Below are 13,479 nucleotides of genomic sequence, written 5' to 3'. Positions count from 1 at the left end.
AGCTCTCGGCAACCTGAGCTAATTGTACTATTTCAACATCTCTGTGACTTGGGCATTATTATTTTATTTTTTCAATCCAGAATACACATCCACAAAAAGTTCATTTTACTGCTCCTGTTTTCATTAGAATTGAAAAAAACCCCAGGTAAGTCTTGGAGAAAGGTACTCCATCGTCCTTGCTCTGTTATCAGCTGTCCTCCAACACCTCTGCTCCTATGAGCTCTTCCTCCATGGAAGTTAGGATTAAGAAAGTTAATTAGGATAATTAAATTAGGATTAAGAAAATCAGGATTAAGATGCAGGACCCCTAAATTCAAGAACTGGTTATTGCTGAGCAGCGTTGATGATATTAAGTAAAATCATTGCCAGCCTTGCTGCTTTTATCTCTCCATGTCCATCTCTGCCACCTTGCCAGCCATGATCCCAAGGTGCTGTTTGAAACAAGGAGGAGTCACCCTCCCACTGCAGGTGGCCTCTGAAAAGGCAAAAATACAACACAAGATTAACATCTAGGATGTGCCTGCCCCTCTCTGTATTTCTTCTATAACAAGAAATCAGGACTATTTGGGTATTTATTTCTGGGCCTGAACAGATTCCTGATCCTCCCCTGGAACACTCTCATGAATGCCTGGGGGGTAAGGGAGGCGTGGTGGCATCAAGTCATCACCCCTCCTATTAAAATTATATTTATTAATTTATTCCACTAATTCTATCGATGGCCTGTTACTCAATTACCACATTTCCACTTCCTAGTCAGGTCACCTGAAGGACTTCAGCAGCTCTGACTGAAATTCAGCCTCAGCTGCTGCTCATCCCATCCTTCAGGTCAACCCAAAGCTGCTGGTGGCAGGAGTCCCGTTTTCTTCCAAAGTGCTACATAAAAAGGTGATGTTAATAAATGTTTCCAGCTGGAATGGGGCCTATAAAACATGTTTGCCTGGGAAAGTTCACCCAAGCTGTGAAGCTCCAGCATGGGCAAATTCATCTTTATTAACCCTTTGGTGGAGAGCACAGTGTGATGTCACAGCACCAGGGCTGGCCCACTGCAGAGGCATTCAGGCCAAAATTGTGCCAAAAAAGCCTGTGTGGTGCTCCCTGGTACCCACAAGTGTTTTCTGGGGAGCAGCGGGACCACCTCGGGATGGTTCGGGCGCTCCACCGGCTGCCACACCAGGACAGACCTGGTGGCAGCAGTGCAGGGCAGAGAGTGAGAAAACACCCAGAAAAACAGTTTCATCCTTAAAAACCCACCCAAACCCTACCCCAGTGTTTCCCTGCCCTCACCCCCTTCGCCAGCGACACTGAGATGGGAAGGAGTCGCTGGGTTTTGGGCACAGGCCTTGACCCAGGGGATGCTTGGAGGTTTGAGCTGGGACACACAGAGCAGGAGCGTGGATGAGAGGAATTCTGAGCTGGCTCTGCTGAATTTGATGCATTTTAGGCTTTCCCTACAGACCTCTTCTCCTGGCAGGCAGGTAGTTGATTGTTAGAGACATGGTTTTATCCTCCCCTCTGCAGCAAAAGCCGCTCCCCCATCCCTGCTCGGGCCCAGCGCTCCTCACAGGTGAGGAAAATCAGCAAAGGCGGCTTTAAAAAGGCACAAGGCGGAAAAATCCAGGGAAAAGCTGTGCAGGTGAGGGCATTTCCACCACGTGCCGGCTCTCAGGGCTGCTTTATGTAACTGAGCACGTGGCTTCCCACGTTTATTTTTGGGCCTGCCACGGGTGAGCTGATTGCCAGGCCCTGAGCATCGCCCTGCAATGATGTCAATCTTCACCGTGCTGGCATTACAGCATCATAAAAAATTACAGAGCTGCTATTTCGGGTAGCAGCTCTCTCCGACTCAGTGAATAAATGCAGCTCCATCTGACTCACTCCGGGGGATTATTAATAGACACAAAAGCAGAATGCCAAACCCCCAGGAATATCGCTCGGTTCCCACACGGAGCTTTCTAGTTTCTTGCAGCAATTGCTCTCGAGAACTTTTTGTCTTAAAATGTGACTTTTTTCTTAATATGTGTATTAAAAAAAAATTAAATATATGCAGGAGGAGCAAATCTTCTCTTCAACTCACCTCTGGGAGGTTTGAGGGGGGAAGTTCTGCAAGGATGGAGGGTGGTTGCTCCAGCTCCGGGCGGGCGGTGCCCGATCCAGCCCAGCATCACACACCCATCCGAGGCAACACCTCCTGCTGACAGAGTCTTAGGGTGAGGCTGCTGCTGGTAACAAAGCTGGGAATAAAAGCTCAGGTCTCCTGACTGAAATAGAAAGCACCCAGGATGGCAGAGCAGTGGGGAGGGAGTCATTCCGAGAGGGAAGGAATCACAGGCTTCTCCTTTTGCTGCCGTGGGTGCAGGGAATAGGTGTCCATGAGGCTGCTCTTACAGCTGGCTTTTATGAAGGAGGTTCACAGTCCCACACATGTTGATGATGATGAAGAAGCAGCAGAAGAAGATGATGAGCATGATGAAGAGGATGATGATGATGGCTCTGCCACCTTCAAGCTCAAAGTGAGCGTTTACCTGGATGTCGTGGGTAGAGATGTGCAGCTAAATTAAAAGAAAAAAATATTTTTTTTTCTTAAAAAGCAAAGACATGAAGGTTTTTGAATTCTACCAATGCTCCCATCTTGCAGTTCCCCTGAGCTGGGGCTTCTTTCCCTTTGCCCCAAAAGCACAGTAACAATAATAGGAATTTTCACTTGGCGCTTACTCAGTTTTCTGGATGTTGGACTTGAAGGCTTCCTTCCCAACAGTAAAGCAAATGATGTGCCCCTCCAAAACCATCCCTGCATTCCTTGTCTCCTCTTCCCCAAACACCTACAGAATTAAACTCCATAGAGAAACATTTCAGCATGAAAAAGCAGAGTTTCCCAGCAGGGTCTTCTGATGTTCAACTCTCCCAAAAGCATCCTCCATAAAACCACGTTGGTAGGAAGTTCCATAAATTTGTGCTTTCTCAGTGAACACCATAAACATTGTCAGTGCCACACACTGCACGTGGTTGCAGACAAAGCTTTTGATTATCCTGGGGTGCAAGTGGGGTTATCTCCCCCTGGGCTGTGGCTGTCTCTGACAGGTAAAAGCTTTGGCACACGAGATACTCATTGCTCAGACACCCCAACACCCCACACAGCACCTGAGCTGGGGCACTTGTTTCAGTCATAGAAACCCAGAGTGGTTTGGGTTGGAAGGGACCTTAAAGCTCATCTGGTTCCACCCCCTGCCATGGGCAGGGACACCTTCCACTAGCCCAGGTTGCCCCAAGCCCCGTCCAACCTGGCCTTGGACACTTCCAGGGATGAGGCAGCCACAGCTTCTCTGGGCAACCTGTGCCAGTGTCCCACCCCTGGGGACACCTCATGGTGTCAGGGACTGTCACCTGTGAAGCAGCAGCGTTGATCAAGGCTGTTGATGGGACAGCAGTGCCAACAGCAACTGGAAATCTTGTTAAAAGCTCACATTAAGTTCATTCCTTGGTAGACACACACATACCCGGCTGGAAGCCTCTCCTGTCCTGAAGGTCTGACGGGTCAGCCAAGCCAATCTGGAGTTGAGTGATTGCTAATTCCAAAGTGGGAGTGACAGGAAACTATTGTTTTACAGACCTGATAAAACTGAAACAGCTGACAACTGAGTATTTCTCTTCAGCCCAGTTCTCATACGGTGCCGGCGATGTCTCCAGAGTTCCAACACGTCTCCTGGTGCTTCATCAGCCCCTTTGCTCTTGTGTCATCATTCAGATTTTAAAATACTTGCTGTGCTCCGTGGCCACTCTTATGGCCAGTCCTGCATGTTCTTTACAGCAACAAAAAGGCACACTGCAAAAAACCCATGGGATGCTGCTGATCCCTGGCTCCTTTCTATTCCAGACGCGGCCACCGTGTCCCGTGGCAGCACCGAGCACAACTCCAGCTGCAGAGGAGGGACGCGGGGACGGTGGGATGAGGCTGTTCCCGGGGTGAGGATCTCACCTGTCTGAAAACATCGCAGCAGTAAGTCAACCCCGGGCTCTGTGGCGGGGGAGGAGACAGAGCTGGGTCTTCTGGCAGTGAGACTTAATTCAAAAAACCCAAACTTCTGACTGAAAGCAAAGGAAGAAATTAATGTTAATTGGGGGTGGAAGAGTTTGGGAGGGGGCACAGGTGAAGTGGAACTCACAATAAATAAAACAAATAAAGGCATCATCGTTTTAGGTCAGAGCTCATGGATAAAGCATGGCACAGGGCTGGATCTGGGGATGGTCACAGCCGCTTGGGCAACTCTTCCAGCTCCCCAGTTCCTCTCCTAACGCACGGGGCAGGCTCTGAGGGGAAAATCCAACACTGCTCTATGGGGTTTGCACAAAGCAAAAAGCAGAGCAAGGGAGGAAGGCTGATTGCAAAACCCCTTCAACCACAATTTCCTCCAAGATCCCAGAATCCGGCTTGGAGCTTAAACAGTGAGTCAGCCTCCTAAAGTGAAGTTTGGGCCCTAAATCACTTGATATTTCTTTTAAAGGAAACCTTGAAATCCCATTTAAACTAAGCACATCATATCAGATATAAGCAGTTTTCCTTCTCTTCCCACCCTCCTCTTTCCCACCCTGCTGAATATATTTGAGCAGACTAAAGCAATGTGGAGGCAGGGCTGCAAGGAGAGGTGCATTTTAAGCCCCAGTAAACTACTTATATTATTAGAGATCCTCAGCCATTGTACATATTTAGACTTCTAACAAAATTTGCCAGGATTTTGCAAAGGTGGGAGAATTAAAGCAGGTTCAAAAGCGACATTCATTTGAGCACTATCATGGGGCTCCTTATGGGATCTGATCTCTGCTTCTCCGTATCCAAAACTGTATAAGAGCAATTCTCCTGCCTGACCAAGTTGTTCAGTCGGCTGAAAACCATCAAGAAGCTCCTGGGACCTGCCTGGTACAGGGTGATGGCAGCAAGACCTGTCGTGGCCAAGGATTTGCTGATTTGGCATGAACAGGCAACACCTGCCTCCCTCCCCAAACCCTCAGTTCTGTTCATGTCTCACAGAATCACAGAACATCCTCAGCTGGAAGGGACACACGAGGATCACCCAGTCCAACTCCTGTCCCTGCACAGGACACCCCATGTGCCTGAGAGCATTTCTTGCAGAAGGTCAGAGCAAACTGAAGGCTGTCTCCCTCACGCCAATCCCAGCAGCAGCCTGGGCAGTCCTGGAGCAGTCCTGGGGCAGTCCTGGAACAGTCCTGGAGCAGTACTGGAGCATGTCAACTCCACAGACAACCACTGATGCCCTCCAGACCTCCTGCCCTCCCTCGTGCCCCCCCAGCCAGCAGCAGGACAGTCACAAATACTGTCACCTAAAGGTCCATCAGTGAGGTTGTAATTCAGAGAGAAGACTAAAGCACTTGCTGCTGCTCAGAATAAGAGCACAGGTAAGATGGGAATTGTTTGTCCTCCCTCATAAAGCTTCCACCAAAGCCCAGGCCTTTGGTGCCATCATCATTGGCAAGAAAAATATGAAATAAAAGAATTATTAAAACTAAGAGGTGGCTGAAAGAAAGACCCCAATGTGTCTAACACAGGGTTTGTGAGGGGAAATTTATACATGATATGTTCAGCATCTGGACAATGAAATATGTTTCAGAAGAACAGACCCAACCCCATCACTCCTGTACCACTCACAAAAGCTTTATAAAGCACTTCGGAGAGAAGGGTTTGCGGGATCAAGCCCCAGGACTCTTTATTAATTAAAGTCTTTTAAATAATTGAAATATGCAGTCTCTTGACTCCCCTCAGCATGGCTACCTGCTCGAGAGCTGGCACAAATTATGGAAAAAAAATCATATCCAAGAGGATCAAACGGCTCTGTGGCACTGAGAGATGCCAACAGCTCCAACAAGGAGGATGGGATGGGAGGAAGGCAGTGAAACCTCACCTCCAGGGAGGGCAGGACACTCGGGAAGAGCTGCATGGCCAAAGCAGCTGCTGAAATGCAATGAGGATTTGGGAAAATCAAAATTGGCTGGAAATTTCTGACCATCGGGATAAAGCTGAACACGCCAGGGAGGACCCTGACACTGAGCTGTCACAGGGAAAGCTGTTCAAGCTCAGAAGCACTTGAGTTGTCTCAGTCCTGGAATACAGCAACCACGGGGCTCAGACTGAGGCTGATGGGAGCCCAGGGGACTGAGGAGCCTGCAGAGCTCAGGAACAGCTTCTGCCTTCAAGCAAATAGACTGATCTGCAGCTGCCTGGGAAGCTGCTCGTGCTGGAAGTGCTCGCAGCCAGCGCTGCACAAGTAGGAGTAACTCACAGGTCTCTCTCCCTGCTGGGTCCTCCCCACCCCACTGCCTGAAAGCCAAGGGCAAATCCAGTGCAGGGATGGGAGCATGAGGAAGTTGGGGTTTTTCTGGACATATTCTAGGTATGGCACAGCAGTGAGAGGGAAGGAAATCCTCTGTCATGGACTGTCCAACCCCACTCAGAGCAAACACTGGAGGAAACCTCTTTAGTCAAGAAATTCGCCAAAAATTTAGAGATTTTCTGAAGACACAGGTGACCTTTGAGAGACTTAGCACCCTTCAAAGGAATCTGATTTTTCAGAAGGTTCAGTGAAAAATGGCCAACAATAAACTTTGGGCTCCATGTCCCCCTGAAGCCACATCATAACAGATGCTGTTAAAGCAATCCCACGATCTATTCCACACCCATCACACACATCAGAGCAACAAAATCAACACAGTACAGAAACTTATGTCCTGACAAAACTGCAGTGCAAACCTTGCCCTCATACAGCATCGAAGCAGGAAGAAATACCAGCACAGGTAACAATCTCCTTTGAAATAATAAATACAAAAGCTGTATTTTTTTCCTTATTTTTTTTTTTTTTAACTCATGACAGCATTTGTTAAAAATATTACATCTGCTTTTGAGAAGGTAATATCCTCTCCATTTAATATGGAAAAATAAACTCTACAGGACACACAACAGATCCCCCCAGTTGGCACAGAGCTGCTTTAAGAGATTAGATCCACAGGACTCATCAAGGCGGAGGGTTGGTTTTGTCTTCCTTGTCCCCAGACTCTGAAAACATTGTGTTGTAGGAATGGTAAAAGACAAGAATACATAAAAACAGTAAAATGTTTATTTTCTTAGAAAAAAAGAGATTCAAAATGATTGTGATCACACTCCCATTCGTGCTCAGCAAAGCCAATACTGCAAGCTTAGTCCTTGATTAAGATACCTATTAAATGAAACTCTTTTTCCTCTTAGAATACAAATTTCTGCTCCTGCATCACTTCCAGTATTTCAGTGATAACATGCTTTTAATGGATAATAATTTCTCAGCTTCTTCTCAGCAGAGAAACAAGGCCTGCCATGGCAAAGACATCCCATCTCCAAAGCTTGGAATCACCAGCATTAATAAGCACTCCGGCCCGGATGCGGACTGACAGACAGCTTAGGGGTGTTTCTTAGATGCTTGAATGTTCACTTATGGAAGCTTTGTATAACACTACCTCATCTGATAGAAAACAGGCCAGAGGCCTCAGTAAAATCAACGTCTTTTGGATTAACTTTTAAGGATTTGCTGCGTATCTGGACACAGAAAAAAGTGAGAAGTTGCAACAAGTTTTAACTAGCAGCAACAAAAACAGTTCCTTACGAGTTCTTAGCAATATTCCTCATCTGTTCATTAGGAAACACTGTAACTGAATGGAGTATATAATGTGGAAATGATCTTCTTCTGTTATGTAGTGCTGTTCGCTCTAGAAGACTCCCGGAAGGTCTCGGCTGGGCTGTAATCTATTTACACAGTAGTTACTCCTGGGGCGAGCGGCAGAGTTGGCACTATGTGACATCCTCCTCTTCTGAACAATAGTCACGACCCTGCAAGGACAAAAGCCAGACAGTTTGTACATGGCTACTGCAGACAGGAATGAGCTGAGGGAGCTCGCTGGGAATGCAGATCAGGTCTCTAAACGCGGCGGGGTTCAGGGCTGGGGAGAAACCTCCAGCACAGGGAATGGAGCTTGCACAACTCCTCCAGCCACGAAGCCAGGATAGGAGACCCTTCCCTTTCTCTCACTAATAATCTCCTAAACGTCATCCCCTACACTGAATTCCAGGGGGAGTCCAACAAACTGATTTACAAACCTATTTTATGCCAAGATGATTCACCCTGATGGGCACAACCCTGCACATTTGTTGGGAAGAGATAATCTCTGAGGCAAAAGCAAGGAAGCACATAATCCCATGAGCAACACAAGGCAGCTGCTGTGAACAAGAACACCTCCTGTGATAACCCCAGCAAGAGTTTAACCGAAGAGCAGAAGATACTATTTGTATTGAAATTATGCTTGCACAGTGGGGGATATGGGCTCAGCTTCACAAAACATGGATTTCTTATCAGACCAGTCATGTTAAGCCTTCCATTCCAGCCCAACCACAAGACTGGCAGCAGCATCTCTCTAGGTATTCCCCTTGGGATGTTGTTCTGGAGAAGGTATGTCCTGTCCCTCACTACCTGTTTTGTTCAAAGCAGCAAAAAAAGACCTGACAGGTCCCACTATCCTTGTTTCCCTGCACAAAACCAGCTTTTTGACACAAACCACCTGAGATATCCTGTGTCAAACAAGTCCCTCAAATGCAGTGCCCAAAATCCCTGGGCTATTTCCCATTTTTCCCATGTGCTGGATGTATCACCCAAGTGCTCACGTGGAAAATCCCAGCAGCTGAGCAAAGGGCTGTCATGGAAGAAGAAGAAAAAGAAGAGGAGAAATATGAGACTGTCTAACCTCCAACAGAGCATAAAAAGTCAGCATCACCCTGTAAGCAGAAGACACCAACACAGCAGTGGTAAAACAGGGGTACCCAGCTGCCTCCCAGATCAAAACCAATCACTGTCCTGTCAGGAAAGGGAAGGGAGGAGAGATAAAAGTGAAAAAAAAAGGGAAGAGATGTTTCTTGATGCAGATCAGTTTATTTGGGACACACAGCAGGGGTGCACATCAGGAACAAAGGCTCCAAAATGCCTCTGCAGTTACAATCCCAGTGCCAGTGGTGGGATTGCAGAGCTGGCTTTGCTGGAGAGTCCACACCCAGGAATGTGTGCACTCTAACAGCTCCCCAGGGGCCCAGCACTGTTAGCAAAAGGGTTTTCTTAGTAAGTTAAAATAAACCCCAAGAGACTAATCAGCTCAAATTCCAATTCAGCAGTCACTGACCCAGAAAGAAAGGAAATAAAATACATTTTTTAAACTAAAAGCTCAAAAAGAAGGAACGCTGAAATACTTTGCAGTGAAACCCAAATCCACCACTTTTCTCCAGTCCAGGGACCACATCTGGACAAAACCAGGAGACTAAGCTGGTGGTGATAAAAGCTTTGTCCAACATGCTTCAGAGCTGTGAAATGCACCAGCAGTGAGGGATGGCTGAGGCTCAGGGCACCTGCAGGAGATCCATTTACCTGGTTCCTCGGCCTCCTGCTCAGGAGGGAGCCCATCATTCCCCACCACGCTCCCACCAGTGGCCATCACTGCTATCACAGCCTCAAACAGACCCAAATCCTGGAAGAAAGCCACCATGCACTCCCTGTTTCCCTCCCGTTCCTCCTGCCATTTCCTTCTGCTTCTGGGTTTGCTCTGTGGCTACCGAGTGCGTCAATCCCCAAAGGGATGCCAAGGACCTGCTTCAACAGCAACGGCCTTCAGAGGTCGCTTCCAGCCCAAACCACTCTGATTCTGTGAAACATCAACCAGTGAAGCGGCAGCCAGATGATGAGCTGGTAATGTGAGCAGGGGAGCTCCAGTGGTATCTAAGTTTAGACTGAAAGGATGATGGTTTTTTTTCCAGGAGCAGATGTGTGACAGGAAGCAAAGGAACCAGAGGAGGTAACAACTTCCCTCAAACAGACCACCACTGTGTCTGGAAAAGAAGTCTGCAGGAGAAGAGAACGCTCCAGTGTGACCTTACTGTGGCCTTTCAGTACCTCAAGGGGCTACAAGAGTGACAAGACAAGGGGGGATGGCTTCCCACTGACAGAGGACAGGTTTGGATTGGGTATTAGGAAGAAATTCCTCCCTGTGAAGGTGGTGAGGCCCTGGCACAGGTTGCTCAGAGAAGCTGTGGCTGCCCCACCCCTGAAGTGTCCAAGACCAGGCTGGATGTGGCTCTGAGCAACCTGGTGTAGCGGGAGATGACCCTGCCCTTGTTGGGCAGGGGGTGGAGTAAGATGATCTTTAAGGTCCCTTTCCAACCCAAAGCACTCTATGAGCCTATGATTCCATGATTGCCAGTCAAATCCTGTCCAGGGGAGCAGGCTCCTGCGTCCAGAGGAGCCAGTGGAACAGAGCAGGTGGCTACCAAGAGGACTTTATGGGCCTTCCTTTAATAGCCCTTAATAGCACAGGACACTAAATGAGTTGTAATGACAATGGTAACACACGCCTCCAAGTCCAGCTAATTCCTGAGGAATCCCATCTTCCCCCCCTGCAGTTCCAAATCCAACTTTCAGCTTTTGCAGGTGTCCACAGAAACATCTCCAAACACCTTGAATGCCTCCTTTCCTGCCTGTACCCAAACCAGAAGGGCTCATCCCCCTCTAGAAATCACCTACCGGGGGTGCACCACGGCTGATGAGATCCTTTTGGGGAATAAAAAGAGGAAACATCCCAGGAAAAGGGCTTTCCCCCCCCTTTGGGTGGCAGGGCGAGGCACGGCCCGCCCGGCTGAATGGCCCCTTGTGCCGGGGATGCGCTTCCGCAGCTTGGCACCGGCACCCCAGGCACGGCCCGGGAGGGAGGGAGAGCAGGGCGGCCGGGCCGGGAGAGGGGAACGAGCTGCACCAAGCAGCCCTTTCTTCTGCCGGGCTGAAAGAGCCGGGGGGACACAGTGGCCCCTTTCACGGAGGAGGCGGCGCTGGGAATGGCGAGCCCGGCTCTGCGCTGGGAACCCTTTTCATCAATCTGGTTTTGTTTGCAGCCCGCGCAGAAAGGATGGGAAGAAAATGCCGGGAGGCGGCACTAAATCATTGTATACTGTGCTAATTTTTGTCCGTTTCTCATTTTGTTAGGGAAAAATCAATGGAGTCATTAAGAGCAATCCACTTTGCTAATGAGTTTCTGCCTAATCATTCTGCCCTTGCATACGTTTCGTTGGCAACCCCCCTTCCTCTTTAAATACCATACAACGAGCTGCATTGTGTCGCCGCCGCGCTCCATGCCCAGTTTTACTAACGAGGGGATGCAGCGAGTTGATGCCAGGCACCTCTGCCCTGGCCTGGGTACTCCCGGCCCCGGCTCCCGGTGACCAGGTGAGTGGACTGGCAGAGAAATCCCTGCAAACCCACCCCCACACTGGCACCCTTGCCAAGACCAAGTGATCTCTTGACCCAAAGTGACAACCCCTGTGGTGGTGGCAACGATTCCCCACACTCGGGGTATCCACTGACCACACCAGAGCTGTTATTGGGACGTCTTCACTTGCTATGACATTTTTTAATCTCATTTTTGTCCATGAGGATGTTTGCATTGTGATTATTTCTTAATCCCAGGCTGGTTTGGTTCAGAAGGGACCTTAAAGCTCATCTCATTCCACCCCCTGCCATGGACAGGGACACCTCCCACTAGCCCAGGTTGCTCCAAGCCCCATCCAACCTGACCTTGGACACTTCCAGGGATCCAGGGGCAGCCACAGCTTCTCTGGGCAACCTGTGCCAGGGCCTCCCCACCCTCACAGGGAGGAATTTCCTCCTAATACCCAACCCAAACCCGTCCTCTGGCAGTGGGAAGCCATTCCCCCTTGTCCTTTCACTCCAGGCCCTTGTCCCCAGTCCCCCTCCAGCTCTCCCGGAGCCTCCTAGGTACTGAAAGGCCACAATAAGGTCTTCCCAGAGCCTTCTCTTCTCCAGGCTGAACAATCCCAACTCTCAGCCTTTCCTCCCAGCAGAGCTTCTCCATCTCTCTTCTCATCTTGGTGCCTCCTTTGGACTCTCTCCAACAGCTCCATGTCCTTCCTGTGCTGGGATTTCTTCTTGAGGGGTGACACGGAACTTGCATGGGGTTCTGTGGAATCAGGATCCAAACAAATTTGAGATGTAGAAAGAAAAAACACCCTGAAGACTGGAGAAACTTTAGGAGAAAGGTGTTAGCTCTTCATTGTGTGCTTCACAGTGACTCTTTTTGAAGGAAAATGCAATTAGTCCTTGCACTATTAGATTAGAGAGAACTCAGGTAATTAATTTATTTGCCTGAATATCAATACAAATGGCCTCCTACCAGGACACGTTTCTATCTTTCTAATCAGAGCTGGGATTTCAAAACCAGATTTATCCCCCTGTGAGAGGGCAGTGACTGCCCCAGCCCTGGCTGCAGCCAGTGGAGCCTCTTTCTCCTCTCCTGGGCATAGCAGATCTCAGATTTATCCAGCAGCTGGCAGGTCTGCTTCAGAAGGAATGTTCAATCACTCTCTGCTTCCTTCTCAGGTTTCCAAAGCTGTATTTCTGTGTATTTCTGCCTCCATCTCTCAGGTCAAGCAAATCACTTGTACTCCTGACCCACATCTTTCTAATTTACTCTGGGGGAACACTCTCCTCAAGCTTAATTGCTATTACCTCTTGCTCATCCTCCACTGGAATATATTTCTGTGATTTCAGGCAGGCCTAATTTTCAATAATGATGATCACACACCAGGTGAGCTGCCTCCTTCCCAGTGCCTGTCTCTGCTCCATTTTCCTCCTGAACTTTTGCTGCACACGTGTCTTTTTGTCTCCAAAAGCCAGGCCCGTGACAAACAGTGTTTGGACAATGCTCTCAGACACAGGGAGGGATTGCTGGGGTAGTCCTGTGCAGGGCCAGGAGCTGGACTTGATGGTCCTTGTGGGACTCTTCCAGACCAGGATGTTCTATGATATGACATCTCACTACTGTTTCCTGTGCTTAACTCTACCCAGCTACTCCCAGTCTCCCACAAAACTTTGTATCTCTGGCTTCTCATCAGTTTTTTCAGTATTTTAAGCTCAAATTCTGGTGTCTCTGAAACGACTGGGTTGACTCCAGCAGAACCAACATCTAACCCTATGTGCAAGGCTGACTTTCACATTCTCAGGCAGTGCTACCTCAGCCTTCATTCCAGTATTTCTTCCTTACAACAAACCCTATGAATTGAATTACCACAATCACACGCAGTTCCATACAGGCAAGTTCAGCTCCAGCTCTCCAGGCAGGGACTCACGCAGAGACAGGAACAGATGTCTCCCTCTGAATGCCTCACAGTGTTTTGACACTGAATTTTGGTAGACAGGAGCTCCACTCATTGGGGTTGACATTCTGGTTTTTACCTTTGGGTGGCATTTGCAGGAGGCACTTGAGCTTCGTAGGGGCAGCCAGAGAGATTCTCCAGACTGTTTCATCACGGCTTTTTTTGGATCTGTAGGATTCATAAACGCTTCAGCTGATGAAATGTCAGCCTGTGTTCTTTCCATTTCACACTTTGATTGCAGAAAT

General features: G+C 48.6%; 1 protein-coding gene across 1 annotated transcript in view; it reads right to left on the bottom strand.

Annotated features, from left to right (window-relative positions):
• Positions 1-6,838: 6,838 nt before the first annotated feature.
• CUNH1orf21 (chromosome unknown C1orf21 homolog) overlaps positions 6,839-13,479 on the bottom strand; it is a 66,446-nt gene continuing 59,805 nt past the window's right edge. Inside the window, exon 5 of the mRNA XM_008930823.3 lies at positions 6,839-7,864. Within this exon, the coding sequence (XP_008929071.1) occupies positions 7,826-7,864 (39 nt within the window). The 3' untranslated portion in view covers positions 6,839-7,825. The remainder of the gene's footprint in view (positions 7,865-13,479) is intronic.

Source organism: Manacus vitellinus, unplaced genomic scaffold, assembly GCF_001715985.3.
Source record: "Manacus vitellinus isolate BGI_N305 unplaced genomic scaffold, ASM171598v3 scaffold_68_pilon, whole genome shotgun sequence".
Taxonomy (NCBI): domain Eukaryota; kingdom Metazoa; phylum Chordata; class Aves; order Passeriformes; family Pipridae; genus Manacus; species Manacus vitellinus.
The sequence above is the reverse complement of the archived record's forward strand: the minus strand, read 5'-3'. Positions and strand labels throughout refer to the sequence as shown.